Source organism: Tamandua tetradactyla, chromosome 20 (assembly GCF_023851605.1).
Source record: "Tamandua tetradactyla isolate mTamTet1 chromosome 20, mTamTet1.pri, whole genome shotgun sequence".
Classification (NCBI taxonomy): domain Eukaryota; kingdom Metazoa; phylum Chordata; class Mammalia; order Pilosa; family Myrmecophagidae; genus Tamandua; species Tamandua tetradactyla.
In genome coordinates this window covers 61,061,204-61,077,508 of record NC_135346.1, presented here as the reverse complement: position 1 = coordinate 61,077,508, position 16,305 = coordinate 61,061,204, and the positions used below count along the sequence as shown (strand labels likewise).

Below are 16,305 nucleotides of genomic sequence, written 5' to 3'. Positions count from 1 at the left end.
GCTTACAGTCTAGGAATTTTTACAATAGGCCTCAACATGATAACCATGATCTCAACTTCAAGTCTCTGAGTTTGTGTGCTATAGTCAATCCATATGCGAGAGGTCTGATAATATTTGTCTTTTTGTTTCTGACATTTTATTCAACATACTCTCTGTAAGGCTCATTCACCTAGTTGCATGACGGTGAGTGGTCCCTTATGTTGAGATGTGGCGTACCTCATTCAGGCTGGGAATTAAACCTCTTACTGGAATCTCTTATAAGAGAGCAAGAGAAAAAAGGTGGGGTAACCAATATATTCTTTAAATGAATACTATAATATAAATTCTGAAGTTTTGGTATTTATTATAAATAATATAATATTCACAAAAAGGATATCAAAACATGACTACAAATTTAATAGTAACAGAAAGAGAATAGACATGAAATTGTAACAACTATAAATTACATTTATAAAAAGTTCAGAATCTCACCTCAGTTTTTTAATTTTTTTTATTAATCAAAAAAAAGAAAAGAAATTAACACAACATTTAGAAATCATTCCATTCTACACATGCACTCAGTAATTCTTAGTATCATCACATAGATGCATGATCATCATTTCTTAGTACATTTGCATCGATTTAGGAAAAGAACTAGCAAAACAGCAGGAAAAGATATAGAATGTTAATATAGAGAAGAGAATTAAAATAATAATACTAATAAAAATATATATATATATATATAAAAAGGAAAAAGAAAAAAAACAAAAACAAAAGATACAAACAAACAAAAAACTATATTTCAGGTGCAGCTTCATTCAGTGTTCCAACATAGTTACATTACACTTAGGTATTATAGTGCTGTCCATTTTTGAGTTTTTGTATCTAGTCCTGTTGCACAGTCTGTATCCCTTCAGCTCCAATTGCCCATTATCTTACCCTGTTTCTAACTCCTGCTGGTCTCTGTTACCAATGATATATTCTAAGCTGATTCTCGAATGTCGGTTCACATCAGTGGGACCATACAGTATTTGACCTTTAGTTTTTGGCTAGACTCACTCAGAATAATGTTCTCTAGGTCCATCCATGTTATTACATGCTTCATAAGTTTATTCTGTCTTAAAGCTGCATAATATTCCATCGTAGGTATACACCACAGTTTGTTTAGCCACTCGTCTGTTGATGGACATTTTGGCTGTTTCCATCTCTTTGCAATTGTAGATAATGCTGCTATAAACACTGGTGTGAAAATGTCCATCTGTGTCTTTGCCCTTAAGTCCTCTGAGTAGATACCTAGCAGTGGTATTGCTGGGTCATAATCCATTCTGCCAGTCTATGTCTTCTTATTGGGAAATTCAGTCCATTAACTTTTAGTGTTATTACTGTTTGGATAATATTTTCCTCTAACATTTTGGCTTTTGCATTATATATATCATATCTGATTTTCCTTCTTTTTACACTTTACTCCATACCTCTCTCTTCTGTCTTTTCATATCTGACTCTACTGCTCCCTTTAGTATTTCTTGCAGAGCTGGTCTCTTGGTCACAAATTCTCTCAGTGACTTTTTGTCTATAAGTGTTTTAATTTCTCCTTCATTTCTGAAGGACAATTTTGCTGGATATAGAAGTCTTGGTTGGCAGTTTTTCTCTTTTAGTAATTTAAATATATCCTCCCACCGTCTTCTAGCTTCCATGGTTTCTGCTGAGAAATCTACACATCGTCTTATTGGGTTTCCCTTGTATGTGACAGATTGTTTTTCTCTTGCTGCTTTCAAGATCCTCTCTTTTCTTTGACCTCTGACATTCTAACTAGTAAGTGTCTTGGAGAACGCCTATTTGGGTCTATTCTCTTTGGGGTGCGCTGCACTTCTTAGATCTGTAAATTTAGGTCTTTCATAAGAGTTGGGAAATTTTCAGTGATAATTTCTTCCATTAGTTTTTCTCCTCCTTTTCCCTTCTCTTCTCCTTCTGGGACACCCACAACACGTATATTTGTGTGCTTCATATTGTCATTCAGTTCCCTGATCCCCTGCTCAAGTTTTTCCATTCTTTTCCCTATAGTTTCTGTTTCTTTTTGGAATTCAGATGTTCCATCCTCCAGTTCACTAATTGTAGCTTCTGTCTCTTTAGATCTACCATTGTAGGTATCCATTGTTTTTTCCTTTTTTTCTTCTTTGTCCTTCACTCCCATAAGTTCTGTGATTTGTTTTTTCAGATTTTCTATTTCTTCTTTTTGTTCAGCCCATGTCGTCTTCATGTCCTCCCTCAATTTATTGATTTGGTTTTTGAAGAGTTTTTCCATTTCTGTTCGTATATTCAGCATTCGTTGTCTCAGCTCCTGTATCTCATTTGAACTATTGGTTTGTTCCTTTGACTGGGCCATATCTTCAATTTTCTGAGCGTCAGCCATTATTTTCTGTTGGTGTCTGGGCATTTGATCAGATTTCCCTGGGTGTGGGACCCAGCTGGTTGAAAGGTTTTTCTGTGAAATCTCTGGGCTCTGTTTTTCTTTTCCTGCCCAGTAGGTGGTGCTCGTGGCGCTCGTCTGTCTGCGGGTCCCACCAGTAAAAGATGCTGTGGCTCCTTTAACTTGCCAATCAGAATCTCACAGTCGGCCCGGGAAACTGCGCATGGAGGGGGGGGGTCACCGGCCACCGCGGCTTGGGGGAGTGCCGGTCCAAACTGCCCAGCTGGCCCGAGACGCCAAGCATGGCGGGAGGGCCCCGCTATCCAACGTTCCCAGACGGGGGAGCCACGTGCGTGGAGCCAGCCGCCAGCCGCCCCGGCCGGGAAAGCGCGCGCCGCTCGGGTATCTCACCGCAGCGGATTCCTCCTGCCTGTTCAGCCGTTCCAGAATGGGGTACACTGTCTTTTTGGTTTCTGTCGTGGCTCCGGGAGCTGTTTTGTATTGTTTCTGAATCTTTAGTTGCTGTTCTGGAGGAGGAACTAAGACCCGCGCGTCTTACTAAGCCGCCATCTTCTCCCGCTTTTTCTCTCACCTCAGTTTTTAAAAGCGAAGATAGTACTTGTGCTTGGGCTTTAGTGATGGGAAGGGGAAAGGAGACAACTAGAATTGCTAGAAACTCACATGTGGGTGTATGAAAATTTCTCAAGCTACACACTTATGTCCACTTATATATGTATGTCATTCTTGAATTAAAATTCTAAAACACAATAAAAATAGATGCTTGTGGGCAGTGTGATGGTGGCTGAGTAGCCAGAATTCTCACCTACCATACCAGAAACCTGGGTTCATTTCCCAATGCCTGCGTGTGTAAGAAAAAAAAAAAAGATGCTCTCTGACGTCCTTCCAGCTGCTGCATTATATGAGATGGGCCTTAGAAGGGGTTGGGCTGGGGCACAGAACTTTGGGGTGGGATCTAGGGAAACAGGAAGAAACAAGATTTCCAGGTGTCCCTTCAAAAAGAGTAGAGGCAGCACACACTCACCCTGGAGAAATTAACACCATGAGGACAGGAAGGGGGGAACAGAAATGACCTTACTCACTTGTCAGATGGACTTTCTGAATGAGAAGACCGCAGCACACAGCAGCTCCCAATATCTTTAATTTAAATTTCTTTAAAAGTGACAGTTGGTTTTATCCAAACATTATATCTCATTATTGCATTCTCTGTGTATTTATTTAAGTTGTGAAATGGGGCCATTGTGATTTTAAGGTGTGCTTCGCATTATCTTTTTAAAAGAAAAATTGATGACATATTTTTTAGAATGCCTTGGTGTCCAAAGAGGAAGAGTTACTTATAATTTAGAATCACATATCTGAATAAAGTCAGTGTCTCAATGGAAACAACCAGTAACAGAAGATAAATAATCAATCCAGGAATTTAATAGGCCTCCTGGTACATGATTAGGGAGAAAGCCTTCACTCCTGAACATCTCCATGTCAGCACTCAAAGGAGATAAGGAAACTTCAGAACAATTAGCCTTTATAGACAGTAGAATTCAACATGTCCCCAAAGTTCGCCTTTCCGTTGCTTTCCCACAGGTGCATTGCATGACTGGGGAGCAAAGGATTTGGACTAGCATTTGTTGAGTACATATCAGGTGCCAACATTTTAATATCTCACATAATCCTCATGAAAGGACCCATTCCTCCCATGAGGACACAGAGCGGCTGACATAACTCACCAGGGTCACACAAGTGCTCCATCAGAGCAGCGGTATTTTAATTTGGGCTTGTTTTAGCTTCAAACATTGTCTTTCACCATCACACACTTCTTTAAAACCTTCATGGGAACTGCAGATGCCATGGTAGTAGAATCAAGCTCAAATAGCTCCAAAGGGTAGGAGCACATGCTAATTGTTTAAATGATGCAAGATTTATGATTCTGATAGTTGCTTCAGTAATTAGCAAGAGAGATATGACCAAGAGACCTAACACTTGCATTGAAGAGAACTTGTACCAACAAAAGTGGTGCAGAGGGTGTCAAAAGATGGAGTGTGTTAGGTTGCAGTTGGTTAGGGAAGACTTCCTGGAAGTGTGCATGAGGAAAACTTTCAGGAAATAACTTGGATGCCACAAGGGGTGTTGAGGGTCATTGATTCCATACACTCCTTTTGCAGTAATGCCTCTCCCCACTAAATTTATATAAGAAGAGCTGCTCTTTTGACCAATTTTACGGTCTTTACAAAAGCCCAGTTCTTGCTCTATTACCTCCTTTACTTATAAACTTTGAAAATGTGCTCATTTCTTTAAAACAAAAACATCAAACTTTCTTATTGTTTTTGTATATTTTGCTTCATGCTATTTCTACTATTGGGAAACCTCCATCATTTAAATACTATCTGACATTTTACATGATTTGCTCTCCAGCTCATGCAGCCATCAATAAATACAACAGATGTTCCCCTTCTCTTCTTTGAAATCATACAGAAAGAAGAAAATAACTTCTATTATGACATTAATTTTTTCTTCATGTGACATATTGGTTTGTTTGTAGAAATCCCTTAAACTCATGGGTTTACCTAGCATGGATATGTTATGTAAGTACTAAGGGCAAACACAGAATTATTTTTATAATAGCACAATATCAAACACTGAATCCCATAGTGGCCCATTCGTTGTGGTTATATGAAACTATATATGCCTGGACAAATGCTATGCATTTTGCATAGAATTCAGATACAATAGGTGGTTCACAAGAGAAACTTTTGAAGCCTTCTTTGGAGGAGTGGCTGGAGAGGCCTAGTGAGTCTCTTTTTACACTACTCTGCAGTTCCATTTTCCCATTTCCACCAGCCGTTTACTTAAAGAGTGCCTGAGGCTAGAGAAACCTCTAATTCACCGTGGCCCATGGGACTTCAGTGCCAGCAATCACTTGGAAACAGAATAGAGCCTGGATATTATATCCCACGGTAATATTTGTAGAAAATCATAACTGGTACCCATTGCCTATGAACAAAATCTTCACCCTTTTGCACTGCATGCAAAAAGGATCATTACCTAATGTTTCCCATTTGCCAGTAAAACTGCTGCCACATCAAACTACTAGAAATTCCCAAATGTAGTACATTTTTTGTCCCCTCCTGGGCTTTGCACAAGCTGTTTGTTCTGACTGAGGGCCATTAGAACTACAGAGGCAGGGCTGGCAATTCCAGACCTCCCAGGAACACTGTACCCAAATAGCATTTCCTTTGTGAACCTTCTCAAACCTTTCCTTCCCCAGGGTCACACATGCTCTCTCCATCTGGCTGTTTTCCAGGTATTTGTGGGTATATCTGGTAGAGTTAGCCCCCTACATTAAAAGATTTTGTCCATGTGCCAATTCTTTCCCATTGCTGGACTGTAGCTCTAGGCTATTGCTTTTATTTAGCTTTGTCTCTTGAGCCCCTCAAATGGAGCCTGGCTTCTGAAGCAGTCTTCTGAATGATGGAATAGACACAAGTGCCATTGAACACTAGACCTGGAACTGTAATAAGGCATTCATTTATACTAGCTGCATTTGCTGGAGTCTCAAACTTCTTATGTCTACAATAAAGATAGGTTTACACCACCCACTTCAGAGAATGAGTGCAAATCTCAAGTGAGACATTGCATTTATTAATTTATTCCAGAAGCTATAATGAGCTTTTACTCCATCAGGCCCAAAGTGAAAGGATGTGAAGTTAAAATGGTTAACAGAATATAATCTTGCCTTTGAATAGGTCAGATTATGAAAGAAAAACTTCTGGATAGAAATAATTCCTTAAATATAACATTATTATATACATTCAACTTTTTAACATACACAGGTGCTGAATAGAGTTCATATGTGTGTGGGGCAGACCAAGGGCCAGCGTTTCTTCTGATCAATCTCTTACAGCCCTTGGTTCTCCTGCACAGTTACTGCAAACAGTCTTGGCTTTAATATTTCCCTCTGAATTTCTTCCACTTAAGGACACTGCATCATGAATACAGACGTGTGGTTGGATGCAGAGGCCCTTTACCTAGCTATAAAAGATGAGGCTGTGCCCACAGCAACCATCAAACAACCTTAACCCAAATGAGTCTATCCACATAGTCTCTGAAAGAAAAAAAATGCAGCTGCTTAAATGACAACAGAGGTCACAAAAACCACAAGCAGGAAGGACAATGCTGAGTCAGTGGGTGTTAAAGGTGAAGTCTGTTCTGACTCTTTTTCCTTCTTCTTTGTTTTGGTGGGGGTGGGGTGGGTGGGGTGTTTTGCAGAGTGGGCTGAGCTATAGCATGAGAAGATTGTGAACCCCTGAAACTGAGGGAAGGGATGTGGCCACTGAGGGCTCAGTTTTCTGTGAGAAGAGCTCAGAGAAGGAAAGAAAAGTTTATGTCCTGAATGGGCTTCAGGAACTCAAACAGGAAATGCCAAAGAAGTTAGAGGCTGAGAGCAGGGAGGAATGGACAGATGATGGATGATGCTGCAGCTCAGTGAACTGATATTATGTTAGAGAAGGCAAGATACAAAAGTAAAGAAATATTAGAGAAGGGGAATGGGTTAGTTTAAAAATTTGGAAGTATGTAACACATAGATGAGTTAAAAGGTAGTGTTAGGGCAAAAATTAAAACAGAGGGTGTCTCCAAATGTGGTTAAATCAGGACAAACAAAAATGTGTTTTATTCATTCCAGAAGAAAGACCGTGGGAAGATATAAATTTAATGTGACTACTTATCTGTGCAACCAGAAAGGGCCTGGAGATCAACTGACTTACCTACTCGCGAGTACAATAAAGTCTAGTTTTAATCAAGTCCACGTCTCATGGATGTACCACAGGGGAATTTGTTTCTCTAACAGTGATATAAACTCATGCCAAGTCTACCAGTTCCAGTGACAAAAAAATAGGTTTAAAGTCAACAACTCCAGAACCAATGAGGAAAGAAGTGCCATCTGATGTGGGCACTCCCACTCAGTGACCTCTTCAGCATCAGCCAGCATGACCAAGCAGGGACTAGGAAGTCTAGATTCAAGTGATCTGTGTCAGCAAGTCACCCATAAATTTGAACAAATATACTGCTCTATTTTGTCTTAAATTAAATTTCTGTAAAATAGAAAAAAATTTCTAGTGTTTGCCGGAACCATGGAGAGGTAAAGCAAAATTATGTGGAAAATATGGATCCCACAATTGTCAGCTGAATACAGTTCATCTTTATAATTCTCTTCTCTGTGAGCCTCATATGATAAACTATTCTGATACCATTCATTCATTGACTACTTTATGTGTTCAGCTATTATTTGTTAATTGTCTGTATATGCCAGGTAATGTTCAAGGTACTAGTGATACAACATTGAATAAAATAGTCAAAATACTCCGTCCTAATAGAGCTTATATGTTGTCTCACTATCCTTCTCCAATTTATTTTGCTATTTTTTCTTTTTTCTTTAATTAAATTTATTCACTACAGGCCAGGACCTATATTAAGTGTGCAACATCTACTAGCTTATGGAATCTCCTGAGAGCCCTACAGGTGGTACAGACACTGCCAGTGTGTGTTAGAAGAAGTGAGGCACAGAAGGTGACACTGTCTGAAATCTCTCAGCCAGCAAGTAGTACAGTGGTTCTTATTTATAATGCATCTTTTTTTTCATCCAACGCTCCACAGTAGCTCTCATTCCTATAAGGCCCCAGTATTTGTCGATGTTAATGCTTTTATGCAAACAGCCCTCAGCTTTGGGCATTGGTTAGGCATTGCTTAAATAAACGGTAGCACCTGGGTGAGCACACAGGTCTGCCCACCCTCAAAGCCTGCACATACATGTGTCCCCTGGAGCAGGAATATTCCTTATCTACACAGCACGTTCCTTATCAGATATTCTGAGAGGGGGGGTTATGATTTGAAAGAACTCAATAAAGAGCATGATTGATTAATTATCTTCCTCGTATTTGCCCCCAAAAGCGATACCAGTGACACTCTGTGCATAGTTCTCCCTGGTGGTACCCTGCAGGAGTTCCTGGGCATGTTCTAAGGAATTTAAATGTCCAGCATCCACAGAGCTGCTAGCATAAAGCAGGTCAAACTTGTCTGTGCTCTACTGGCAAGTTTAACCTAAGTACTACTTTATTGTAATAAATTGCAAATATTAGCTTTTTATTACTATTTGTTATAAGACAAGGTACATGGCTTTTCCCCTCAACTTCCCTCTAGACCTGCCTGAAAATATGTCTCATTAAATTTCTTATTTGTCACCTACCTACTTCAGGTGTTAGCTACTTTCTAGGTAGACATTTGCAGTAGGTTCCTACCTTATTTCTATCCAGAAGGTATCATATAGAATGCAGAATTCCAAAGAACTTCTTTATAATTTGTCTTTAGTCTGCACATCAGGATTTTCTTGGACCCTGAGCTACATTTCCAAACTCTTGTCTTAACCCACGAGGAGATCCCACAAAACTAGCCTATGCACTGTGTACCCAAATATGACATGCTTTATTCATCTCCTCACTTTGGCTCACATTTTGTATTTTTTCTTTCTGAGTGTGCTTTGCCCTACCTACAAGTGTCAATGTGCTTTATTTCCTTCAAACATCAAAACTAATGTCACTTTTCTCCATCTTACCAAATGCTTCCATGAATGCTACTCTTATTTGGAGAGCATTATTTACAACAGCAATTCCATTCTCCTTTTAAAAGCAATTTGCATATAAGATCTTGAATGACTTTAGAAATAGAGTTGTTTTCTATTAAAAATGAGTGATATGTTATCTTTGTGTGTGTCTCCTAAAAGTATAATAAATGTATTTACCTATAGCAAGCATTCTAGAATTGAAAGGAGAGTTTGCTTTTATTGTATTATTCTTTTAACCCTTGAAAGTTTTTACCATATATTGTGTTTATTTTTCATTTATGCTAATTTACAAAGATTCTTCTAGCCCAAAATAACAATAATTATTATAATGATAAATATGTAACAAAATTATAATACTAGTTGTGCTTGTTTGAAAGGATGTATGTATCCTTGAAAAGCCATGTTTTAACAAAAATGTCATTTTGTAAAGGCAGAATAATCTCTATTCAATATTGTATGTAATTAGATCATCTCCCTGAAGATATAACCCAATTAAAAGTGATTGTTAAACTGGATTAGGGGACATGGGTCTCCAACCATTTGGGTGGGTCTTCATTGGTTTACTGGAGTCCTATAAAACAGGGAACACTTTGGAAAATGAGATATTCAGAGAGAGCAGAGCAGAATGACATAGCCATGAGAAGCAGAGCTCACCAGCCAATGACCTTTGGAGATGAAGAAGGAAAATGCCTCCTGGGGACGTTCATGAAACAGGAAGGCATGAGAAGGAGCTAGCAGATAACACTGTGTGTTTGCCATGGTCCCTTCCAGATGAGAGAGGAACCCTGACAGTATTCACAGTATGCCTTTTCAGATGAGAGAGAAACTCTGTGTTCACCATGTGCCTTCTCACTTGAAAGAGAAACCCTGAACTTCATTGGCCTTCTTGAATCAAGGAATCTTTCCCTGGATGCCTTAGATTGAACAGTTCTATAGACCTGTTTTAACTGGGACATTTTCTCAGCCTTAGAAATGTAAACTAGGAACATACAAAATTCCCCTTTTAAAAAGCCATTCCATTTCTGGTATATTGCATCTGGCAGCTAGCAAACTAGAACACCAGTAAATAATCCTTATTATTATGAATAAATACTTCATTAAACTGAAATATAAAGAGAGGTATAAGATCACCAATGCTTAACCAAGCAGAAAGAGACATTTTCAATGATATCTACTTAACTTTTTTTATATTCATTACATGTGCTTTCCCCCAAAACTGGGAATTGCACATAAATATACTTATTTGAATTTCACATAATATAGATATTTAAATAACACAATTTTAATAACAAGGAGTTTCAAGCCATTAAACATATTGCAATTCCAATCTATTTTCATCCTTTTGGTTACTTGAATTTTAATATTTCAAATAATACTTCGGTGACTATACCTTTAATTAAATTTTTGGTTGTATGCTGTATTACCCCTTGAACTATATGTATCTTATATTTATGTTAGTGAACAACCACTTTGGTTTGCTTTTTAGGTACTGTTTTAATTGGTTTTGTATTTCCTGAAATACTTGTCTGATGTTAGGTCACTGAATGAAGGCATCTGTAAAGATTTCAGCATATCTTCTCAAACAGGTAAACCTCCAAATTGCCCCGCAACTTGTGAGGAAAGAGATTGAAGAAGTTTGACTGAGGAAGCCAATAGAGAAGAAGACTGTCAGTTGGAAGGTGAGGAGATATTGCACCTTTAAGAAGCTCCCCCATCCCATTCACCTGCCACCTTCCCCACTCTTCCAACACTCCTGAGCTTCACCTGCTGAAGAACAAAATATCTTGGTACCACCCTGGATCATCCCCATTTCCTCAAGTTATACTGTATGTCTGCTTCTTCTTTTGACCTTCCTTGTTACCATCACAATCCAAATGAAAAATAAATACCTTTTCTCATCTTGATGTTACTTTAAAATTCACTGTTGCATAATTAGTACATAGAACCTCATACAGTCACTATTTATTTAAAAACAATTTTTGTTGGATGAATGAAATAATGAATATTTCACAACACTGTGACAGATGATAAACATCTAATATGACCACCTACATAAAAGAGGATCATCTGAATTTTCAGCCTCTATTCCTGGCAAATGCCCTTAGTTACCTATCTCCTCTTTTCAACAACTTCAATTCTTTGTTCCCCAACCCACCATTTTCATTTATTTATGTGTGCTTACTGTCAGGGGTACATGGCTTTCAACCTTTTTTTGAGTTTTATTAAAACTTTTATTAAAGAGAATTGAATTTCTGATCTGAATTTTTTTCAGTCAGTCATTAATAGGTGTTCTTGATGAACAAGAGATAGATTCTCCCTGCTGTAGATAAAAGCCTGATAAGAGAAACAAATGACTGCACTAATACTCATTTAAATGTAGTTTTAATAAAAACACTTAAAAGTACAATGCACAATGAGACTATGGAACAAGGCATTCACCTCTCACGTGGAGGATCAGGGAAGATCAGGCTGAGATTTCTGAAGATCACTTTGGGTGTGAAAGGGAGAGTGGACTGGGGAGTGGTGAGATCCAAGTAGGAAACTCTTGACCAAGCAAGAGATGATAATCAACTGGACAAGGTGAAGGCAGCAGGAAAGGAGAGATAGATGGATGAATGTTTATTTTGGACGTAAAATTTATCAGACCTGGTAACTGGATATGAGGAGAAAAGTTTGGGAGAGAATGGAGGTGATTTCTAGATTTCTTATATGAGCCAGGAGGCATATATATAATATATATATATCTGGAAGAGGACCCAGTTTAGGAGGGACAGTCATGAGTTTGGCTTTTGACATCCTAAATTTCAGATGACTAGCTGAGTGGGTATGTCAAGCGGCTGTTAGCTATGTGGATCTTCAGCTCAGAAGAAAAGTGGGGGGTGTGAATCTGAGAATCACCAGCCTAGAGAATCCAAAACCCACAGGTATATGAGATCATGGAAAGAGAAGGTGAATGAGCCTAGTCTCCCCCACATTTAAAGGTGAAATGAGGAAAGAGGAAGCCAATGTGGAGACTGAGAAGAAACTACTGAAGAGGTAACAGATCGCCAAGGACACTGTGGAAGACTTTTATTTCTAAAGCAATGCCATGATTTTGAGTATCTCATTGGGTAGGAATTCCTGTGTAATAGTTAATATCTGCAAAAACCAAGAGATCTGACTTGCAGATTAACAGCACTTGGTATTTCCTGTGTCATTTTTACAACCTGAAAAAATTCATTTCTCCACCATTTGACAATATTGTAAGAAAGTATTAAATAATGTCTATGTTGCTAAAAGTTAAAATGTTATGAATAAGTATGCCTGTATCCAACCTCATAACCACCTGTATTCTTAGATGATGCTTACAGAGTTACTCTCAACTAAAAATGTAGTTCCGTGTAAATGGAGTTTTCACTATAAAGCATTTTTTTTCTTGCTTGTAAATATTGTTAAGATTTATATATGACAGTTTGGCAAAATGTGGTTCCAATCATACGGGAGCTCACTGGGAGTGAAAGTTGGGCATCAGTACTAGTTTAGAACTATCTTTTTTTTATTGCTTTTTTTTGCTGGAGTCATACACAAAGAGAACCTACTCTAAGAAGGATAATTCATTGTTATTAATATACTAGACAGTCTAAATTTAGAAGAGCTCAAATCACTTAAAAGTTTTGTTTAGCAAACTAAAACAGATTTTGGTATCAAAGGAGTGGGAGGCTGCTGCATTTGCAATTGCATGTTGGAATGGCTTCTTGATGGGTAAGTCGGGGCATTCTGGAAGAATTATGAGGAACTTCATAGAGAAAGCCTAGATTGCGTTGAAGAGACTATCAGTGGCTTAGAGAAGGAAATCAGGGTTCCAAAAGTTGGAAATAGGCAAGACAGTCAATATTGACAGCTTTTCCAACACACATCCTCAGTATAGGATTGTCTGAAAGAATTATCCATTCACTTTCCTGAATAAAGCATTCTCTTCAAAACTTTCTTCATAGCCTCCATTATCTGTTTGTTTCTAAGACTATAGATAATAGGATTCAGGAAAGGAGGGACTATAGAATAGAACACAGAGGTGATCATGTCCTGAATTGTGCGTGAGGAGGAGATTGGCTTCATATACACAGCAGCACCAGAGCTGAGAAAGACAGACACCACGAGGATGTGAGGGACACAGGTGGAAAAGGCTTTTCCCTGCTCTCCACTGGTTGGAAACTTGAGCACAGTAGAAAATATGTAAACATAAGACCTGATAATAAAGACAAAGCAGCCACCAACAATCACCACTGTAGAGATAAAAACTGAAATTTCATTACTGAAGGTGTCAGAGCAGGAGAGCTTCAGTAGAGAGGGGATATCACAGAAGAACTGATTGACCACATTGGACTGACAGAAGTGCAGCCGGAATGTGTTCCCAGTGTGGAACCCAGAGTAGGCCACACCACTGAGTACAGAGAACAGTGTCATCTGGACACAGACCCGAGGGTTCATGATCATGGGGTAGTGGAGGGGCTGGCAGATGGCCACATAGCGGTCATGGGCCATGGAGGTGAGGAACATCACCTCCACAAACCCACAAAAGAAGACCATGAAGATCTGAGTTGCACACCCAGCCCCTGAGATGGTCCTGTTGTCAGTGAGAAAGGTGACACAGGCCTTGGGGACAGTGACAGAAATGTAGCACATGTCTAAGATAGACAGGTTCCTGAGGAAGAAGTACATGGGGGTGTGAAGATTCTTGTTGAAGGTTGTTATGGTGACAATGAGAAGGTTTCCCATCAGGGTTGCCAAGTACATCAGCAGGAAGAGCATGGCATGCAAGATTCTGTACTCCCACACATCAGAAAATCGTGCAAGCAGGAATTCATTCTCCATTGTAAAGTTCAGCATCTTTAGGAAATTTGCCTTGAACATGGAGAAAGCACATAATCCCTAAACAACATGGAGAACGAACATGAGAAAAGAAATTAGCCCAAATAGGTCTATAAATGCATATTTATACAAATTTATTCTTTGTAGTTCCCATTAGCTATTAGGAAATAGCATAGTGTTGCCTTACAGTCCTTTACTTTCCCTTCTTGCATGTCTTATTTACAGTGCATGGGCAGCAAATGAAATTTAATGCTTTAAAACCTGTGCCCATATTTGGTTAAATTTTTGTCAAGAACCAGCTATACATCATTATAAATGTAAATCAAAGTTTGGCTGTAAGAATATTTGAGTTAATAAATAGGCTAATTGGTGGTACAGATGGACTCTTTGGCCATATTCTATAAATGTCAACAGATCAGTAGATGATGACCAAACACAACCTGAGTAAATGTAGGGTACACATTTCTGTATAGGACACATGTATCCTACATGTATATACCAATGTAGGACATACAATCTGAACAAATGTTCTGACCTATTGTATCAGAACCCTTAAAACTTTATGTATGGTGGAAATCTTTTATTTGCCCACTAGTAAGAAAATTGTTTTCATTTCTAATTCTACAGTATGACTTGATACTAATCTCATTTGGAAATTCACCCTCAAAATTTCTCCCTCTGAACACCACCTTCTTATTGGCTACATAAGTCTCCTCCTCATATGTACGGATTTTACACTTTATCTTAATATTTGATTATGTAACCTTCCTCCTTAAATCTCTCTCTCTCTGTCTCTATCTCATGCTCTCTTTCCCTCCCTCCTTACCTAAATTTTTTATTAGTTACTTGCATTTTATTTTTTTCTTTCTGAGCCTAAATGCCATAAGTAACAGATTGGGTAATATACACAACTTTTTTGTTCATTTAGAATGTCATGTGTAGTTTATAGTACTCACATCACACAAACCTTCTCTTAGTAACTCTACAAATTGCGAAGTAACATAGGAAATATTAAAATGAAAAAAACTGTATCAATGAAAACTCCAAAGACTTGTTATTCCAAATAAATGTAAATGGAAGAGCACTCATTCAAAGCCAGTTTTGTCTGCTCAGAAAATCCATTTCCACATTTTGTATTTTTTCCACAAGAATTCCTGATCTTACTGAGTTTGATTGTGTCCCACCTCAACAATTCCTGCTCCTCATAAAATCTGAGCATTTCCTTGTACAGTTCCATCCCAGGCTGTCAACTAGTGCTGGAGCTATGACACCATGGTTTGGGGATTGTTAAATGATGGCTATCGAGAGCTGAAAAATCACTCCACTGACTTCCTACTTATTACATTGAGTGCTAAGTGCACCATGAGAACTGCTCAAATCATTCTCTATACCACTCATTTCTATATTTATTATCCTTTTCCAACTCGGTGCTATAATCTCAAATCAGGATAATTAGTTTTAATCTATTCCTTACTCATGTAGTAGAGTAAAATATGTGAAATGTCCCAGCTTCTTCTCCATGTCAATATCATTTCATTATCACTTAAAAACTCTCTGTGACTTTTCTAATAAAAGAGAGTTACAGCTTGAACAGAGAAATATTGTGAACCTATTTTGGGTCAATTCTGGGCACAAAATCAATTTTTTGTTTTTAAAAATAATGAAGTAACCTAAAATAAATTTATTTATATACTAACAGTATAAGAAGTGAAATCTGAAATAATCTTATTTTGTATACTAACAATATGAGAAATCATCATAAGAGATATTGCCCTAATAAGTCTTTCAACATGAAGCTATTCTTATGTTTTCTCACCTAGGTTTTCTTCCTTACCTGCTGAGGTAGTGAATGGAAGCATCCATTTGTTCCACTCACCATTATAATCGTCTCTCCTCCTCATTGGTACAGTTATACCCCATTGTTATTCATTTTCCATATGGCGTCTGAATTTTCATAAATACCTAGGTTTCTTTATTAATTCTGAAACTCTGATTCATTTATTTCTTATTTAATCTTTTGCTGCTTCTTTTCGTTAGCCTTTGACAAATAATGTTATAACCATCTTAGTTTTTTTATTTGAAACATAGCAATCTTGCTCCTTCCAGCATCTAAGCATCTAATTCCAAGAACATCTGCATCACAGAGTCTGTTGGTTGATATGTCACTCTTCAGCTCACAGAGACTCCTTGACCTTGGAGTACACTACAAGGATTTCCACTCCTGGGGCCTCACCTCTGACTGCCTGTTTTCCCTTCTTGTTGTCTTAGCCATTTACTTCATTAAAGGCTTTTGGGGGCTCCAGGGTGTCAGTACCCAATAGCCAGTTCCTATTGCATCATGACATTCCACACCTCTTCATCTGAAATACGTTTCCTCCCTCTATTCTGCCCCCTCCTCCTTCTATTTGTCTTCTTTACTGTGCTGCCGTCATCTCATCTT

The 16,305-nt window shown here is 38.3% G+C and overlaps 1 protein-coding gene and 1 long non-coding RNA gene across 26 annotated transcripts in view; one reads left to right on the top strand and one right to left on the bottom strand.

Moving 5' to 3' along the window:
• LOC143664223 (uncharacterized) overlaps positions 1 to 7,518 on the top strand; it is a 28,745-nt gene extending 21,227 nt beyond the window's left edge. The window contains exons 2-3 of the long non-coding RNA XR_013166381.1: positions 6,377 to 6,595; positions 7,083 to 7,518. This is a non-coding gene — a long non-coding RNA (uncharacterized LOC143664223). The remainder of the gene's footprint in view (positions 1 to 6,376; positions 6,596 to 7,082) is intronic.
• The window catches only part of LOC143664215 (olfactory receptor 14C36-like), a 176,608-nt gene that overhangs the window by 1,018 nt on the left and 159,285 nt on the right, over positions 1 to 16,305 (bottom strand). For 24 of the 25 annotated variants that reach the window (XM_077137864.1, XM_077137866.1, XM_077137853.1 and 21 more), the window contains one exon: positions 10,977 to 13,925. The exons of the other annotated variant lie outside the window; for it this stretch is intronic. In XM_077137864.1, the coding sequence (XP_076993979.1) occupies positions 12,948 to 13,925 (978 nt within the window). In that variant the 3' untranslated portion in view covers positions 10,977 to 12,947. Of the gene's footprint in view, positions 1 to 10,976; positions 13,926 to 16,305 lie in introns of those variants that run through there. 25 annotated transcript variants of the gene reach the window in all.